The sequence below is a fragment of the Hemiscyllium ocellatum genome, chromosome 48 (genome assembly GCF_020745735.1).
Source record: "Hemiscyllium ocellatum isolate sHemOce1 chromosome 48, sHemOce1.pat.X.cur, whole genome shotgun sequence".
Lineage (NCBI taxonomy): Eukaryota > Metazoa > Chordata > Chondrichthyes > Orectolobiformes > Hemiscylliidae > Hemiscyllium > Hemiscyllium ocellatum.
In genome coordinates this window covers 18,935,070-18,947,650 of record NC_083448.1, presented here as the reverse complement: position 1 = coordinate 18,947,650, position 12,581 = coordinate 18,935,070, and the positions used below count along the sequence as shown (strand labels likewise).

The 12,581-nt window shown below is 51.0% G+C and overlaps 1 protein-coding gene across 2 annotated transcripts in view; it reads left to right on the top strand.

The window, feature by feature from the left end:
* Nucleotides 1-12,581, top strand: part of gmcl1 (germ cell-less, spermatogenesis associated) — a 58,271-nt gene that overhangs the window by 27,428 nt on the left and 18,262 nt on the right. For both annotated transcript variants that reach the window (XM_060856434.1, XM_060856435.1), the window contains exons 5-10: nucleotides 521-633; nucleotides 840-905; nucleotides 1,836-1,920; nucleotides 5,594-5,684; nucleotides 11,688-11,828; nucleotides 12,417-12,486. In XM_060856434.1, the coding sequence (XP_060712417.1) occupies nucleotides 521-633; nucleotides 840-905; nucleotides 1,836-1,920; nucleotides 5,594-5,684; nucleotides 11,688-11,828; nucleotides 12,417-12,486 (566 nt within the window). The remainder of the gene's footprint in view (nucleotides 1-520; nucleotides 634-839; nucleotides 906-1,835; nucleotides 1,921-5,593; nucleotides 5,685-11,687; nucleotides 11,829-12,416; nucleotides 12,487-12,581) is intronic.

Genomic DNA, 12,581 nt, shown 5'->3' with positions numbered 1-12,581 from the left:
TCTTTCAGCACACCTCCTCTCTTCTGCTCAATCCCGTCTGGATCAAGATGCACTCTTCCTTTGCCCTTTCTGATTTGTTCCCCTTGTTCTCCTCAGCCTGTCTGCAAGACCAAAACAGAAATCAGCTTTCCGGCTCCCATTCCCCCCCTGCAGTTGGGAATTTGGACTCCGAACATTCCCTCCCCACAGGTGCTGCCAAACCTGCTGACTCTCTGCTGTGTTTTGATTTCAGTCACAAGGTCTCTTGCTTTTTCCAGAGCGAGAGCTGATCCCACAGGCCCTTGGGAAGACAGTGCCTGGTCCTCCAGATGTTCCCACTGCCAGTGTCACACAAGACCAGGTTTCTCACTTGCTGTTGGTGCCAAGTGTCTGTCCTCTCATCCTGGTGGTGGCTGAGTGGGCATGTGTGGGACTGAGGTGGGTGGGGTGGGGAGGGGGGTGGAGGATCACACAGCTTCTGCCTGCCTCTGTGTCCACTTTACTGAGCACCTCTTTATTCTCTCCTGCCTGTTTTCTAAAGGACGCTCTGATTCAGCAGTGTGGGGAAACCATGAAGGAGACAATCACTTCCAAGTCAGTCTGTGGCTTCTATACAGCGGCAGGGACCTACGGCCTGGACTCTGTGAAACAAAGGTAAGCTGCCGTTTGCCAGTGCTGCTTCTGTGGGCTTGTTGTCGATATTGTCCTCTCCCTGCCACACCACCACCACCCCACCCCCACCCCCCCAAAATGATGCAGGTACACTCACAGTCAGAGGAATTGTTGTTCCTGCTCACCAGCAGAGAAATACCAAGCTGCAGCGGTTCCAAGCCACTCACATCTTAATTGTTCCTTTGCAGATGCTTCGAGTGGCTTCTAAACAACCTGATGACACATCAGAATGTGGAGCTGCTGAAGGATCTCAGGTAATGACCAACCACAGGGTTTGCTGCTGGAATGTTGCTTGTGGCTGGCGAATCCCGGGTGAAAGTGTGAATTACTCCTGATAAGACAGGTGCTGATTGGGTGCAGTCGGGTGGGGGGGGAGGTGGGCGGGGAGTGAGCTGGAATGTGCCATACAGATATTTGAATGGACCATACAGATATTTGAATGGACCTAATGTCTGCAGGCACTTGGGCAAAGAAAGAAAAAGGATTCAGAGAAACTGGGGGTGGTGAACAAAAGTTTGCAGCAGGGAAGGGCAGTGGGACTCTGGTTGGTGAGATAGGTCTTTCAGAGAAGTGTCGATGGGCTGAATGGCCTGTAATTGTGAGACATTGTTGCATGTTGCAGCCGGCCCTTTGGTGTCCAACCTCAGACTTGGCCCTTGTCATGGACTGGCCTTGAACTGGAGATCTCTCCATGGAGCTCGCAAACACTTGGAACAGAAATTCCCAGCCATTGCACAGCGCTCCCAACTGTTGCTGAGAAGCTGTGACAGGGAGCAAAGGGATGAACCATTTTTCTCAGTCAGGAGACACAGCTTTTATGTTCAGTCAGTCTCATTCTTGTTCAGTTTAACACTGCTGTTTCAGTATAATCAGAACCAAAAGCTGAACTGTTTCCATCCAGTCAACAACAGGTCTCACCAAGTGTAGTGTTGGAACGTTGTTCAGCTCACTTCCAATCCTGTGTGACAGGAGGGACGTGTGATAGTTTCCAGATATGATGGAATCCATGTTCATCCTCTCCACAACAGTGGTCTCATCTCCCCCCTCCTTGCCTCACTTCTGCTACTCCTTCCAGCCTTTGCTGCTCCAGCGCTCTGTCTGTTGAAGTGTTTGACATTGATGCTGTTGTTAGTGTGGTGTTCAGTTCATAAAGTGGTGCCTTTTCTCCTCCTCCTCCCCGCTAGTGTCGGTGTGATGGACAAACTGATCAGTTCAACAGACCTGTTTGTGATGCAGGTCGAGATGGACGTGTACACTGCACTGAAAAAGGTAGGTGTGTCACAACAGGAACAACACCACACATTTCTGTAGCACCTTTTAACGCACATCATAGAAAGAAGGCAGTGTGAGACAAAGCCACGTGACAGGATGTGAGGGCAACTGCCCTGCCCAGGGCCAGAAGAAACTACATAGCCCAGCCCATTTCACAAGCTAACCTTCCATCCCTCCACTTACTCTGTGTTTCTTGCTGCATCACATGACGTTCCCCTTCCCAGTTACACACCGGCATTGACGTTCCCTTCCCATTGTACACCAGCACTGACGTTCCCCTTCCCCATTACACACCAGCACTGACGTTCCCCTTCCCCATTACCCACCAGCACTGACGTTCCCCTTCCCCATTACCCACCAGCACTGACGTTCCCCTTCCCCATTACACACCAGCACTGACGTTCCCCTTCCCCGTTACACACCGGCACTGACGTTCCCCTTCCCCATTACACACCGGCACTGACGTTCCCCTTCCCTGTTACACACCAGCACTGACGTTCCCCTTCCCTGTTACACACCAGCACTGACGTTCCCCTTCCCCATTACACACCGGCACTGACGTTCCCCTTCCCTGTTACATACCAGCACTGACGTTCCCCTTCCCTGTTACACACCAGCACTGACGTTCCCCTTCCCCATTACACACCGGCACTGACGTTCCCCTTCCCCATTACCCACCTGCACTGACGTTCCCCTTCCCCGTTACACACCGGCACTGACGTTCCCCTTCCCTGTTACACACCGGCACTGACGTTCCCCTTCTCCGTTACACACCAGCACTGACGTTCCCCTTCCCCATTACACACCGGCACTGACGTTCCCCTTCCCCATTACCCACCTGCACTGACGTTCCCCTTCCCCGTTACACACCGGCACTGACGTTCCCCTTCCCTGTTACACACCGGCACTGACGTTCCCCTTCTCCGTTACACACCGGCACTGACGTTCCCCTTCCCCGTTACACACCGGCACTGACGTTCCCCTTCCCCGTTACACACCAGCACTGACGTTCCCCTTCCCCGTTACACACCGGCACTGACGTTCCCCTTCCCCGTTACACACCAGCACTGACGTTCCCCTTCCCTGTTACATACCAGCACTGACGTTCCCCTTCCCTGTTACACACCAGCACTGACGTTCCCCTTCTCCGTTACACACCGGCACTGACGTTCCCCTTCCCCGTTACACACCGGCACTGACGTTCCCCTTCCCCGTTACACACCAGCACTGACGTTCCCCTTCCCCGTTACACACCGGCACTGACGTTCCCCTTCCCCGTTACACACCAGCACTGACGTTCCCCTTCCCTGTTACATACCAGCACTGACGTTCCCCTTCCCTGTTACACACCAGCACTGACGTTCCCCTTCCCCATTACACACCGGCACTGACGTTCCCCTTCCCCATTACCCACCTGCACTGACGTTCCCCTTCCCCGTTACACACCGGCACTGACGTTCCCCTTCCCTGTTACACACCGGCACTGACGTTCCCCTTCCCCATTACACACCGGCACTGACGTTCCCCTTCCCCATTACCCACCTGCACTGACGTTCCCCTTCCCCGTTACACACCGGCACTGACGTTCCCCTTCCCTGTTACACACCGGCACTGACGTTCCCCTTCTCCGTTACACACCGGCACTGACGTTCCCCTTCCCCGTTACACACCGGCACTGACGTTCCCCTTCCCCGTTACACACCGGCACTGACGTTCCCCTTCCCCGTTACACACCAGCACTGACGTTCCCCTTCCCCGTTACACACCGGCACTGACGTTCCCCTTCCCCGTTACACACCAGCACTGACGTTCCCCTTCCCTGTTACATACCAGCACTGACGTTCCCCTTCCCTGTTACACACCAGCACTGACGTTCCCCTTCCCCATTACACACCGGCACTGACGTTCCCCTTCCCCATTACCCACCTGCACTGACGTTCCCCTTCCCCGTTACACACCGGCACTGACGTTCCCCTTCCCTGTTACACACCGGCACTGACGTTCCCCTTCTCCGTTACACACCGGCACTGACGTTCCCCTTCCCCGTTACACACCAGCACTGACGTTCCCCTTCCCCGTTACACACCGGCACTGACGTTCCCCTTCCCCGTTACACACCAGCACTGACGTTCCCCTTCCCTGTTACATACCAGCACTGACGTTCCCCTTCCCTGTTACACACCAGCACTGACGTTCCCCTTCCCCATTACCCACCAGCACTGACGTTCCCCTTCCCCATTACCCACCGGCACTGACGTTCCCCTTCCCTGTTACATACCAGCACTGACGTTCCCCTTCCCTGTTACATACCAGCACTGACGTTCCCCTTCCCTGTTACACACCAGCACTGACGTTCCCCTTCCCCATTACCCACCAGCACTGACGTTCCCCTTCCCCATTACCCACCAGCACTGACGTTCCCCTTCCCCATTACACACCAGCACTGACGTTCCCCTTCCCCATTACACACCAGCACTGACGTTCCCTTTCCCTGTTACATACCGGCACTGACGTTCCCCTTCCCCGTTACACACCAGCACTGACGTTCCCCTTCCCCGTTACACACCAGCACTGACGTTCCCCTTCCCCGTTACACACCAGCACTGACGTTCCCCTTCCCCATTACACACCAGCACTGACGTTCCCCTTCCCTGTTACATACCAGCACTGACGTTCCCCTTCCCCGTTACACACCAGCACTGACGTTCCCCTTCCCCATTACACACCAGCACTGACGTTCCCCTTCCCCATTACACACCAGCACTGACGTTCCCCTTCCCCATTACACACCAGCACTGACGTTCCCCTTCCCCATTACACACCAGCACTGACGTTCCCCTTCCCCATTACCCACCAGCACTGACGTTCCCCTTCCCCATTACCCACCAGCACTGACGTTCCCTTTCCCTGTTACACACCGGCATTGACGTTCCCTTCCCATTGTACACCAGCACTGACGTTCCCCTTCCCCATTACCCACCAGCACTGACGTTCCCCTTCCCCATTACCCACCAGCACTGACGTTCCCCTTCCCCATTACCCACCAGCACTGACGTTCCCCTTCCCCATTACACACCAGCACTGACGTTCCCCTTCCCCGTTACACACCGGCACTGACGTTCCCCTTCCCCATTACCCACCAGCACTGACGTTCCCTTTCCCTGTTACATACCGGCACTGACGTTCCCCTTCCCCATTACACACCAGCACTGACGTTCCCTTCCCCATTACACACCAGCACTGACGTTCCCCTTCCCTGTTACATACCAGCACTGGCGTTCCCCTTCCCTGTTGCACACCTTATTTTGGAGCGTGTCTTTCCAACCTCATGGTTTAAAAAAAGCCAAGGACCACATCGCCTTGTTCAAGGATCAGCATCGTCACATGTTCTTAAAGCAATGCTGAAAATCCTATGAGGCTGATTTCATGTCCTCACCAGTCGAGCAGGTTGTTGTCGAAAGCCTGGCTATTAGTTATGTCTGAGTTGTTCACTCTCTTCCATTCCTTTGAATTGCCATTTGCAGGTAGCAGGAAGCACTGCACTGGCAGCAGGAATGATGGGGAGCCCTGACAGCCCTCTTGTGCTGCATGGCAGTCTGACCACAAACACAAACACGGTTGTTGTCAGAGTCCTTCCTGTCCCTCAGTCTGGAATTCTTTGTTTTAACAGTGGATGTTCCTTCAGCTTGTGCCCTCCTGGAATGGCCCCTTGAAACAGTTGCTGTCTGATGCAGACAACTGGCTGTCCAAACGTAGGAAAGGTGAGTATTGTCCTGATCTTTCTGGGTACAGGCTCAGTCATGACCACCTCTCCTGTCTTGTCCGCCTCAGCCTCGGTGATCCCATCTGCTCACATCCTGTGGAAGGTGTTCCTGTGTAGCTGACTGGCTGTAAGCTGAAACAGTTACTTGCCCATTGTGTGAGGAAGAGGCTGTCAGTGTCAGTGCAGTGGAGTAATGTACATTGGCTGTTCACGTTCATATGCCCATTTGCGATGTTGATGCACTTCCCTCTTGTCGGCATTAATCTGTTTCCCATTCATGGAGGCGTTTACCGAGTTTGATTGCCCTCTTCTTTCCTCCCAGCAAAGGATTGAAACCATGTCCCTGAATCATTGCCAGGTGATTCGAGGTGAAAGATCATTCCCCTTGCTGGATGAAAACCCACAGAAATCTCAGCTGTCGTGTTGCCCTGCAAGATGACCAAATTTGCTTTTGTCTTGGAGAGCCATTGGCATCTCTCTTTGTGACGATGAATTCTCGGTACTTTGTGGGGAATGGCTCAGTGAACACAGGAGGCAAGCTGAGCAGACATTGTGTTGTCACTCCTGGTCTGACATAGAAACAGTCCATGACCAGCACATCTGGCATTTCGAGGGAGACTGAGTGGGGAGATTCATGATGGGATGTGGCGATTAAAAATTAGGGGGCGATTTGTGCAATCATAGAGATGTCCAACATGGAAACACACACTTCAGTCCAACTTTTCCACACCGATCAGAGATCCGAAATTAATCCAGTCCCGCCTGCCAGCGCATTCCATACACATACCACCCTCTGCATGAAAAAGTTGCCCCTTTGGTCTCTTTTATACCTTTCCCCTCTCACCCTAAACCTATGCCCTCTAGTTCTGGACTCCCCCACCCCAGGGAAAAGACTTTGTCTACTTACCCTCTCCATTCCCCTCATGATTTTATAAACCTCCATAGGGTCACCCCTCAGCCTCCGATGCTGCAGGGAAAACAGCCCCAGCCTGTTCAGCTTCTCCCCATAGCTCAAACCATCCAACCCTGGCAACTTCCTTGTAAATCTTTTCTGAACCCTTTTGAGTTGGACAACATCCTTCCTATATCAAGGAGACCAGAATTGCACACAGTATTCCGACAGTGACCTAACCAACATCCTGTATAGCCACAACATGACCTCCCAACTCCTGTATTCAATAATCGAACCAATAAAGGGAAGCATACCAAACGCCTTCTTCACTATCCTATCTACCTGCGACTCCAGGAGCTATGAACCTGTACTCCAAGGTCTCTTTGTTCAGCAACACTCCCCTCGACCTTCCCATTAAGTGATTGAAACTTCGAGAATACTGAGAGGTATAGATCGAGTGGATGCGGAGAAGGTGTATCAATTAGTAAGAGAGACTCTGAGCTGAGGGCACAGCCTCCGAGTGGAGGGACAGCGTTTTCGATCTGAGATGAGGAATTTCCTCTGCTCGAGGATGGTGACTGTGTGGAAATCATTGCTGCAGAGGGCTGTGGTGGCCAGGTTATTGAGTATATGTAAGACAGGCACAGAATCGTCATTGGTGAGGGGATGAAAGGGTGAAAAGACAAGAATGGTCTTGAGAAGGTTATCAGCCTTGGGGTGGCACGGTAGCTCAGTGGTTAGCACTGTTGCCTCAGGTTCAATTCCAGCCTTGGGTGACTGTCTGTGTGGAGTTTGCACATTCTCCCTGTGTCTGTGTGGGTTTCCTCCGGGTGCTCCAGTTTCCTCCGACAGTCCAAAGATGTGTGGGTCAGGTGAATTAGTCATGCTGAATTGCCCAGAGTGTTAGGTGCATTCGTCAGAGGGAAATGGGTCTGGATGGCTTACTCTTTGGAGGGCTGGTGTGGACTGGTTGGGCCGAGGGGTGTGTTTCCACACTGTAGGAAATCTAATCTAAAATGTTGGAATGGCAGACTCAGTGGGCTGAATGGTCTCATTCGCCTCCTAAATCATGCTCTCCACCATGACCGTATCAATGCTTTTTTCTTCAGTGTTTTGCTGTTCAGCTCCTTCCTTGCCCACTCAAAAGGAAATGGTTTTGGCTGAGTACAATTGAGGGGGGTCTTTGCTGACCTTTTCTGTCTTTGTAGAGAGCTGCTTGTTGCATTGTGCCATTGACTTGGTGTGTCTCATTGTGAGAGTGTGCATGACAGCTCTGACACCAGACAGTGTTACTCAGCACAGTGGGTTGTCAATCCAGGGATCCATTCACAGCTACCCTGCTTACTGCTGACAGTCTCAGTAATTAGTGGATGTGTTCCCTCACTTCAGGAGCAATCACTTTGCACTTTACAGACTTGAAATTCTTGCTCTGCACAATCTTCTTCCTGTTGTTCTGAGCATTCTGAGAACACGTTCTTGAACAGGTCAGACAGATACATTGCGAGTGTAAAGTTCATCTGTCTCTGGCCACCACAAGGAGAAGTACACTGAGTATCAGTAGTTGCAGCAGGGTTACAGAGAGGATGGCACTGTCTCCAGGAGAAGTCCCGTTTCAGGGGCATCAGCTGCTCACAATACAGGTGTTCTGCACTGTGCTGTCAGCTGAGCCTGTCCCCTAAAACACATTGCAACCTATTCAACAGTGTTCTCAGTGTTGATCAGAAACACCTCGCCCTGGATCTGATTCACTGCTGAACTTACCTCCTCCCACTCGAATCCTTCGCTAAATTGGAAACAGGCAGTTTGGTCATAGTTTCACCATTAAACTTCCACCAGACAAACAAACCAGAGCTAATCAAAAGCAAGATTGCAGAACATGGCTCGGAAGGAAATGAAATATCGTCATCATTCCTGTACTCCTTTCACACTGGAACATGCAATTATCCACCAGCTCTCTTTCTGTTTCCCGCGATCTGCTATCCACTCTGTGATGCACGCACTATGTCTCGTTAGCTCTCCAGCTCTCGTGCTGTCACTCTTTTTTTATCCCCTCTCACCTGTTTGTCTCTATCTCTCATACACATACTCTCATCTTCCTCTGACTGGGATCTCTCTCTCTCTCTCTCTCTCTCTCTCTCTCTCTCTCTCTCTCTCTCTCTCTAAGTATGTCCATCTCTCTCTGTCTCACTCTCTCTCTCATTTTTACAGAGCACTCACTCTATCCTTTGTCATTCGTGTGTTCTTTTGACTGTATCTATCTCTTGCCTGTCTCTGCTGTCATTCTGTCTGTCTTGCAGTCCCTCTTTCTGTCAATTTTCTCTCATTCTGTCTGTCCCCTTCGGTCCTGTTGCCTTGCTGTAACTCAGCCCTCTGAGTCTCAGTTGTTTGTGTTGTGTCTCTCTCAGTCGATCTTGCTGTCTACCTCTCTCACTGTGTGTGTCAAAGGGAGGCACTGATGGAGCGCGTTCAGGTCACTGGGCTGGTTGTCTCAAACTCCAGACTCATGTTCTGGGAGCCAGTGGTGAAACTGGGATCAGGAACAGAAACCTGGATGGTGCTTGAGAAACATCTCGCCCTGTGCTGACTGTGTAACCATCTCTTGGGAAAGCTCATTAAATTCAGTGTCTTTGACAGAAGGGAATCTGCAGTCCTTACGTGGTCTGGCCTCCACATGACTCCCCACCACAGTCATGTCATTGATGTTCACATACCCTCTAGGCAGTCAATGCTGGATTCACCAGCGATGCCTGTGAACAAATCAAAAAAACACAACTCACTCTCTCCATCTCTCTTCCTTTGCTTCAGTCTGTATCAACTCCATCTCCCTGTTTGGTCAGTTTGGACGGAGTGTGAAATCTCAGGAAGGTTTTCGGAATCAGACACTTGCACTGAGTGGAGGTGGAAAGGATCCAGCTGTGGAAGCCAGATCTGGTTTGTCTCACTCAGTGGGAGAGAGCCTGGTACACATTCACAGCAAGTTGTGGGTGGGAGCTAAATAGAAAACAGGACCACAGAATCCTGCTCAGGTCAAACACAGCTGGTGGCATATGTGACCAAAGACATGTTCAGGATGGAGCACCACTTTTTCCCCATTTCTCTTCCCACTGAAACACACTGCATCCTGTCAGGAACATGGCTTCATGCCTGAAGTCATCAACATGACAGGACAGAACAGCACACAGTCTCACTTGCTCCCATCAGCTCCTGCATTGAGAATCCCCACAATATGGAAGCAGGCCATTCAGCCCATCGAGTTCATGTTGACCATCCGAAGAGCATCCCACCAGGCTCCCCACCCTATCCCTGTCCCTGGAGCCCTCCATTTTCCATGGTTAATCCACCTGGACACCATGGACAATGCAGCGTGGCCAATCCACCTGACATGCATGTCTTTGGACTGTGGGAGGAAACCCAAGCAGACACTGGGAGAATGTGCAAACTCCACACAGACAGTCACCCCAGGGTGGAATCAAATCCGGGTCCCTGGTGCTGTGAGGCACCAGTGCTTTATCTGATCAACACAATGACGGAATGTTGTTCAGATAATGACAAGTAGCAGAAATCTGACAGGTCAACAGAAGCAACTTGAGACCCATCGCCTCGAAACAGTCAGTGAATTCCCAGTGATGTTCGACCGGGCCTTGTTGGGACTTTGTTTCTCTCCCTCTGCTCGCTCTCTTAATTCTGGAGCTGGAATTCCTGATTTGTTCCTGAGTCTGTTCCTTGAGTTGCTGAAGTAATGTCCCCAAAGTTACATGTTTCCCATGTTAGGGAATAGGTTCCGAATTCCTCTCAGAGTACATGACCTTATATGAAGCAATAGGACCTTTGGCCCCTCAAACCTGCTGTGCCATTCAATAAGATCATGGCTAATTCAACATTGCTCACATCCACTTCACTGCACTTGCCCTGGAACCCATGGTTTCCCTCCTGGTCAGGGCTCGATCAATCCCAGGCTGAAATATCCACACAGACTCTGCCCCCACAGCTCTCTGCAGCAAGGAGTTCCAAAGTCTCTCCACCTTCACACTCCCTCCTCCCCTCAGTCTGAAATTGGCCCTGTTTATTCTGAGCGCATGTCCTCTGGTCTGAGACTGTCCCATCTTGGGTAGTATGCTCTCAGCATTGAACCTGTCATGCCCCTTACGCATCCTCGAGGTTTCACTGAGATCGTTGTTGTGAACTCCAGTGAGTCGAGTCCCAACGTACTTGGTGTTTGCTCATGAGACAATCCCTCCATCCCAGGGACCATCCTGGTGAGGATTGTCTGAACTGCCTCCAATGAAATGTTACCTTTCCTTCAGTAAGGGAACCAGAACTGCTCCAGACATGGTGTCACCAGCCCCTTGGACAGTTTCTGGAAGACTTCCCCCCTCTTAGACTCCAACCCTCATGAAATAAGGACCCACATCCCATTCGCCCTTCCTGATGACCTGCTACCCCTGTGTGCTCGCTTTCTGGGTTCCATACAAGTCACCCAGAGTTCCTTCATGTTGCAGTTTCCAGCACCTTTGATCAATATCGCTAATACTTTGTTCCTTTCTTTATCCTTCTGAAATGATCAACTTCACATTTTCCTTTATTATCATTGATTTGCTAATGTTTTATCCACTGAGTTCACCTCTCAATCGATGGCTGTCAGTGAACTGTTTGTATGACCCTCGAAACCTGCTTTCCCACTTATTTTTGTGTGGTCCGCAAATGTGGCCATAGTACATTGACTTCCTTCCTCGAAGTCATGCGTACATACTGTGAACAACAGCGGTCCCAGCTCTGATTCCCTGCTGTTCTCCAAAGGAACATTGGAGCTTTCAGGAAAAGCTTGGTCACACAGTGAGTGGTTCGGACCTGGAATGCAGGACAGCGTACTGGAGGCAGCTCCATTTGATGCTTTCTCAAGCGGGCAGTTCAGCTATGATCTGGAAAGGAAGAAGATGCAGGGTGAACTGAGTGACACTGGGTGAAGTGCAGCTGCTGTGAGCTCAGGCCGGTACGATGGGCTGAATAGCCTCCTCCTGTGCTGTAGGCATTCTGTGATCTGTTTGCTGACCGAGATGGCAGGGCAGGCTGAGCAGTCCAGTTGAAATGTCTATTTGTCCTTTCCTTCAGACAGCTGCAATTACAGTAGTTTCCTGGACTCTGAACAAGGACAGAGGTTTGCTGGGGTCTTCAGTCATCTTCGCCTTCAGTATGTCATCAATGACCTGATATCGGCAAAAATTATTGAGCGGGATATGATCATTCCTTCAAGTAAGTGAGTTTTCTGTTCCCTTGGTCAATAGAGTTTCTCAGTCTCTTTCTGTATGTTGACTGTATACACTGAGATTCCGATAAGATTGTCCCTCCCTCTGGGTCAAAGGTTCCGGTCTGCTGTGGGGTTTGAATCCTGCTGGGGTGACAATTGGCAATGTCTTTGAGGAGCCCCTCAGAGCTGACCGTGATGGTGTTGCTGGCTGGAAGCTGTTTGGCAACCAGAAGCCTGCTCTGTAATATAATCCAAAAATCCAAATTCATCCTGCAGCATTTCGACAGCTGACACTTGGGGCATTATCATCTTGCTGCGCTGAGCCCAGGACAACCCAAGGTTCACCATTCAAAACCCAAGCATGACTATGGAGATGACAATTTAGCATTGTCTTCCAACAATCGATATGTTATTTGACGAAGTGTTAGATTGACAGAGATAATGGTGGGGCTGAATTTCTCAGGTCAGGTGTGAAGTCATGTCATGTATGTCATTGCTTCACAACAATGCTTTGGCAGGAGTCTGGTGGGTGCGTGCACGTGTGTCTGTCTGTCAGTGTGACTGTGAATCTAATAGTGAGCTCTGTTTCCTAGGCTGGCTGGCTTCAGTTTACAAGCAGCAGTGGTTTACCATGCTCAGGACTGAACAGGACAGCGATGTGGGGTAGGTGATCGCACATGATTTTGTTGTGGAAGAATTACTCAGTGTTCTATAAAATAAATTACCAGGAGACGCAGAAAATCCTTGACAAAATTAAA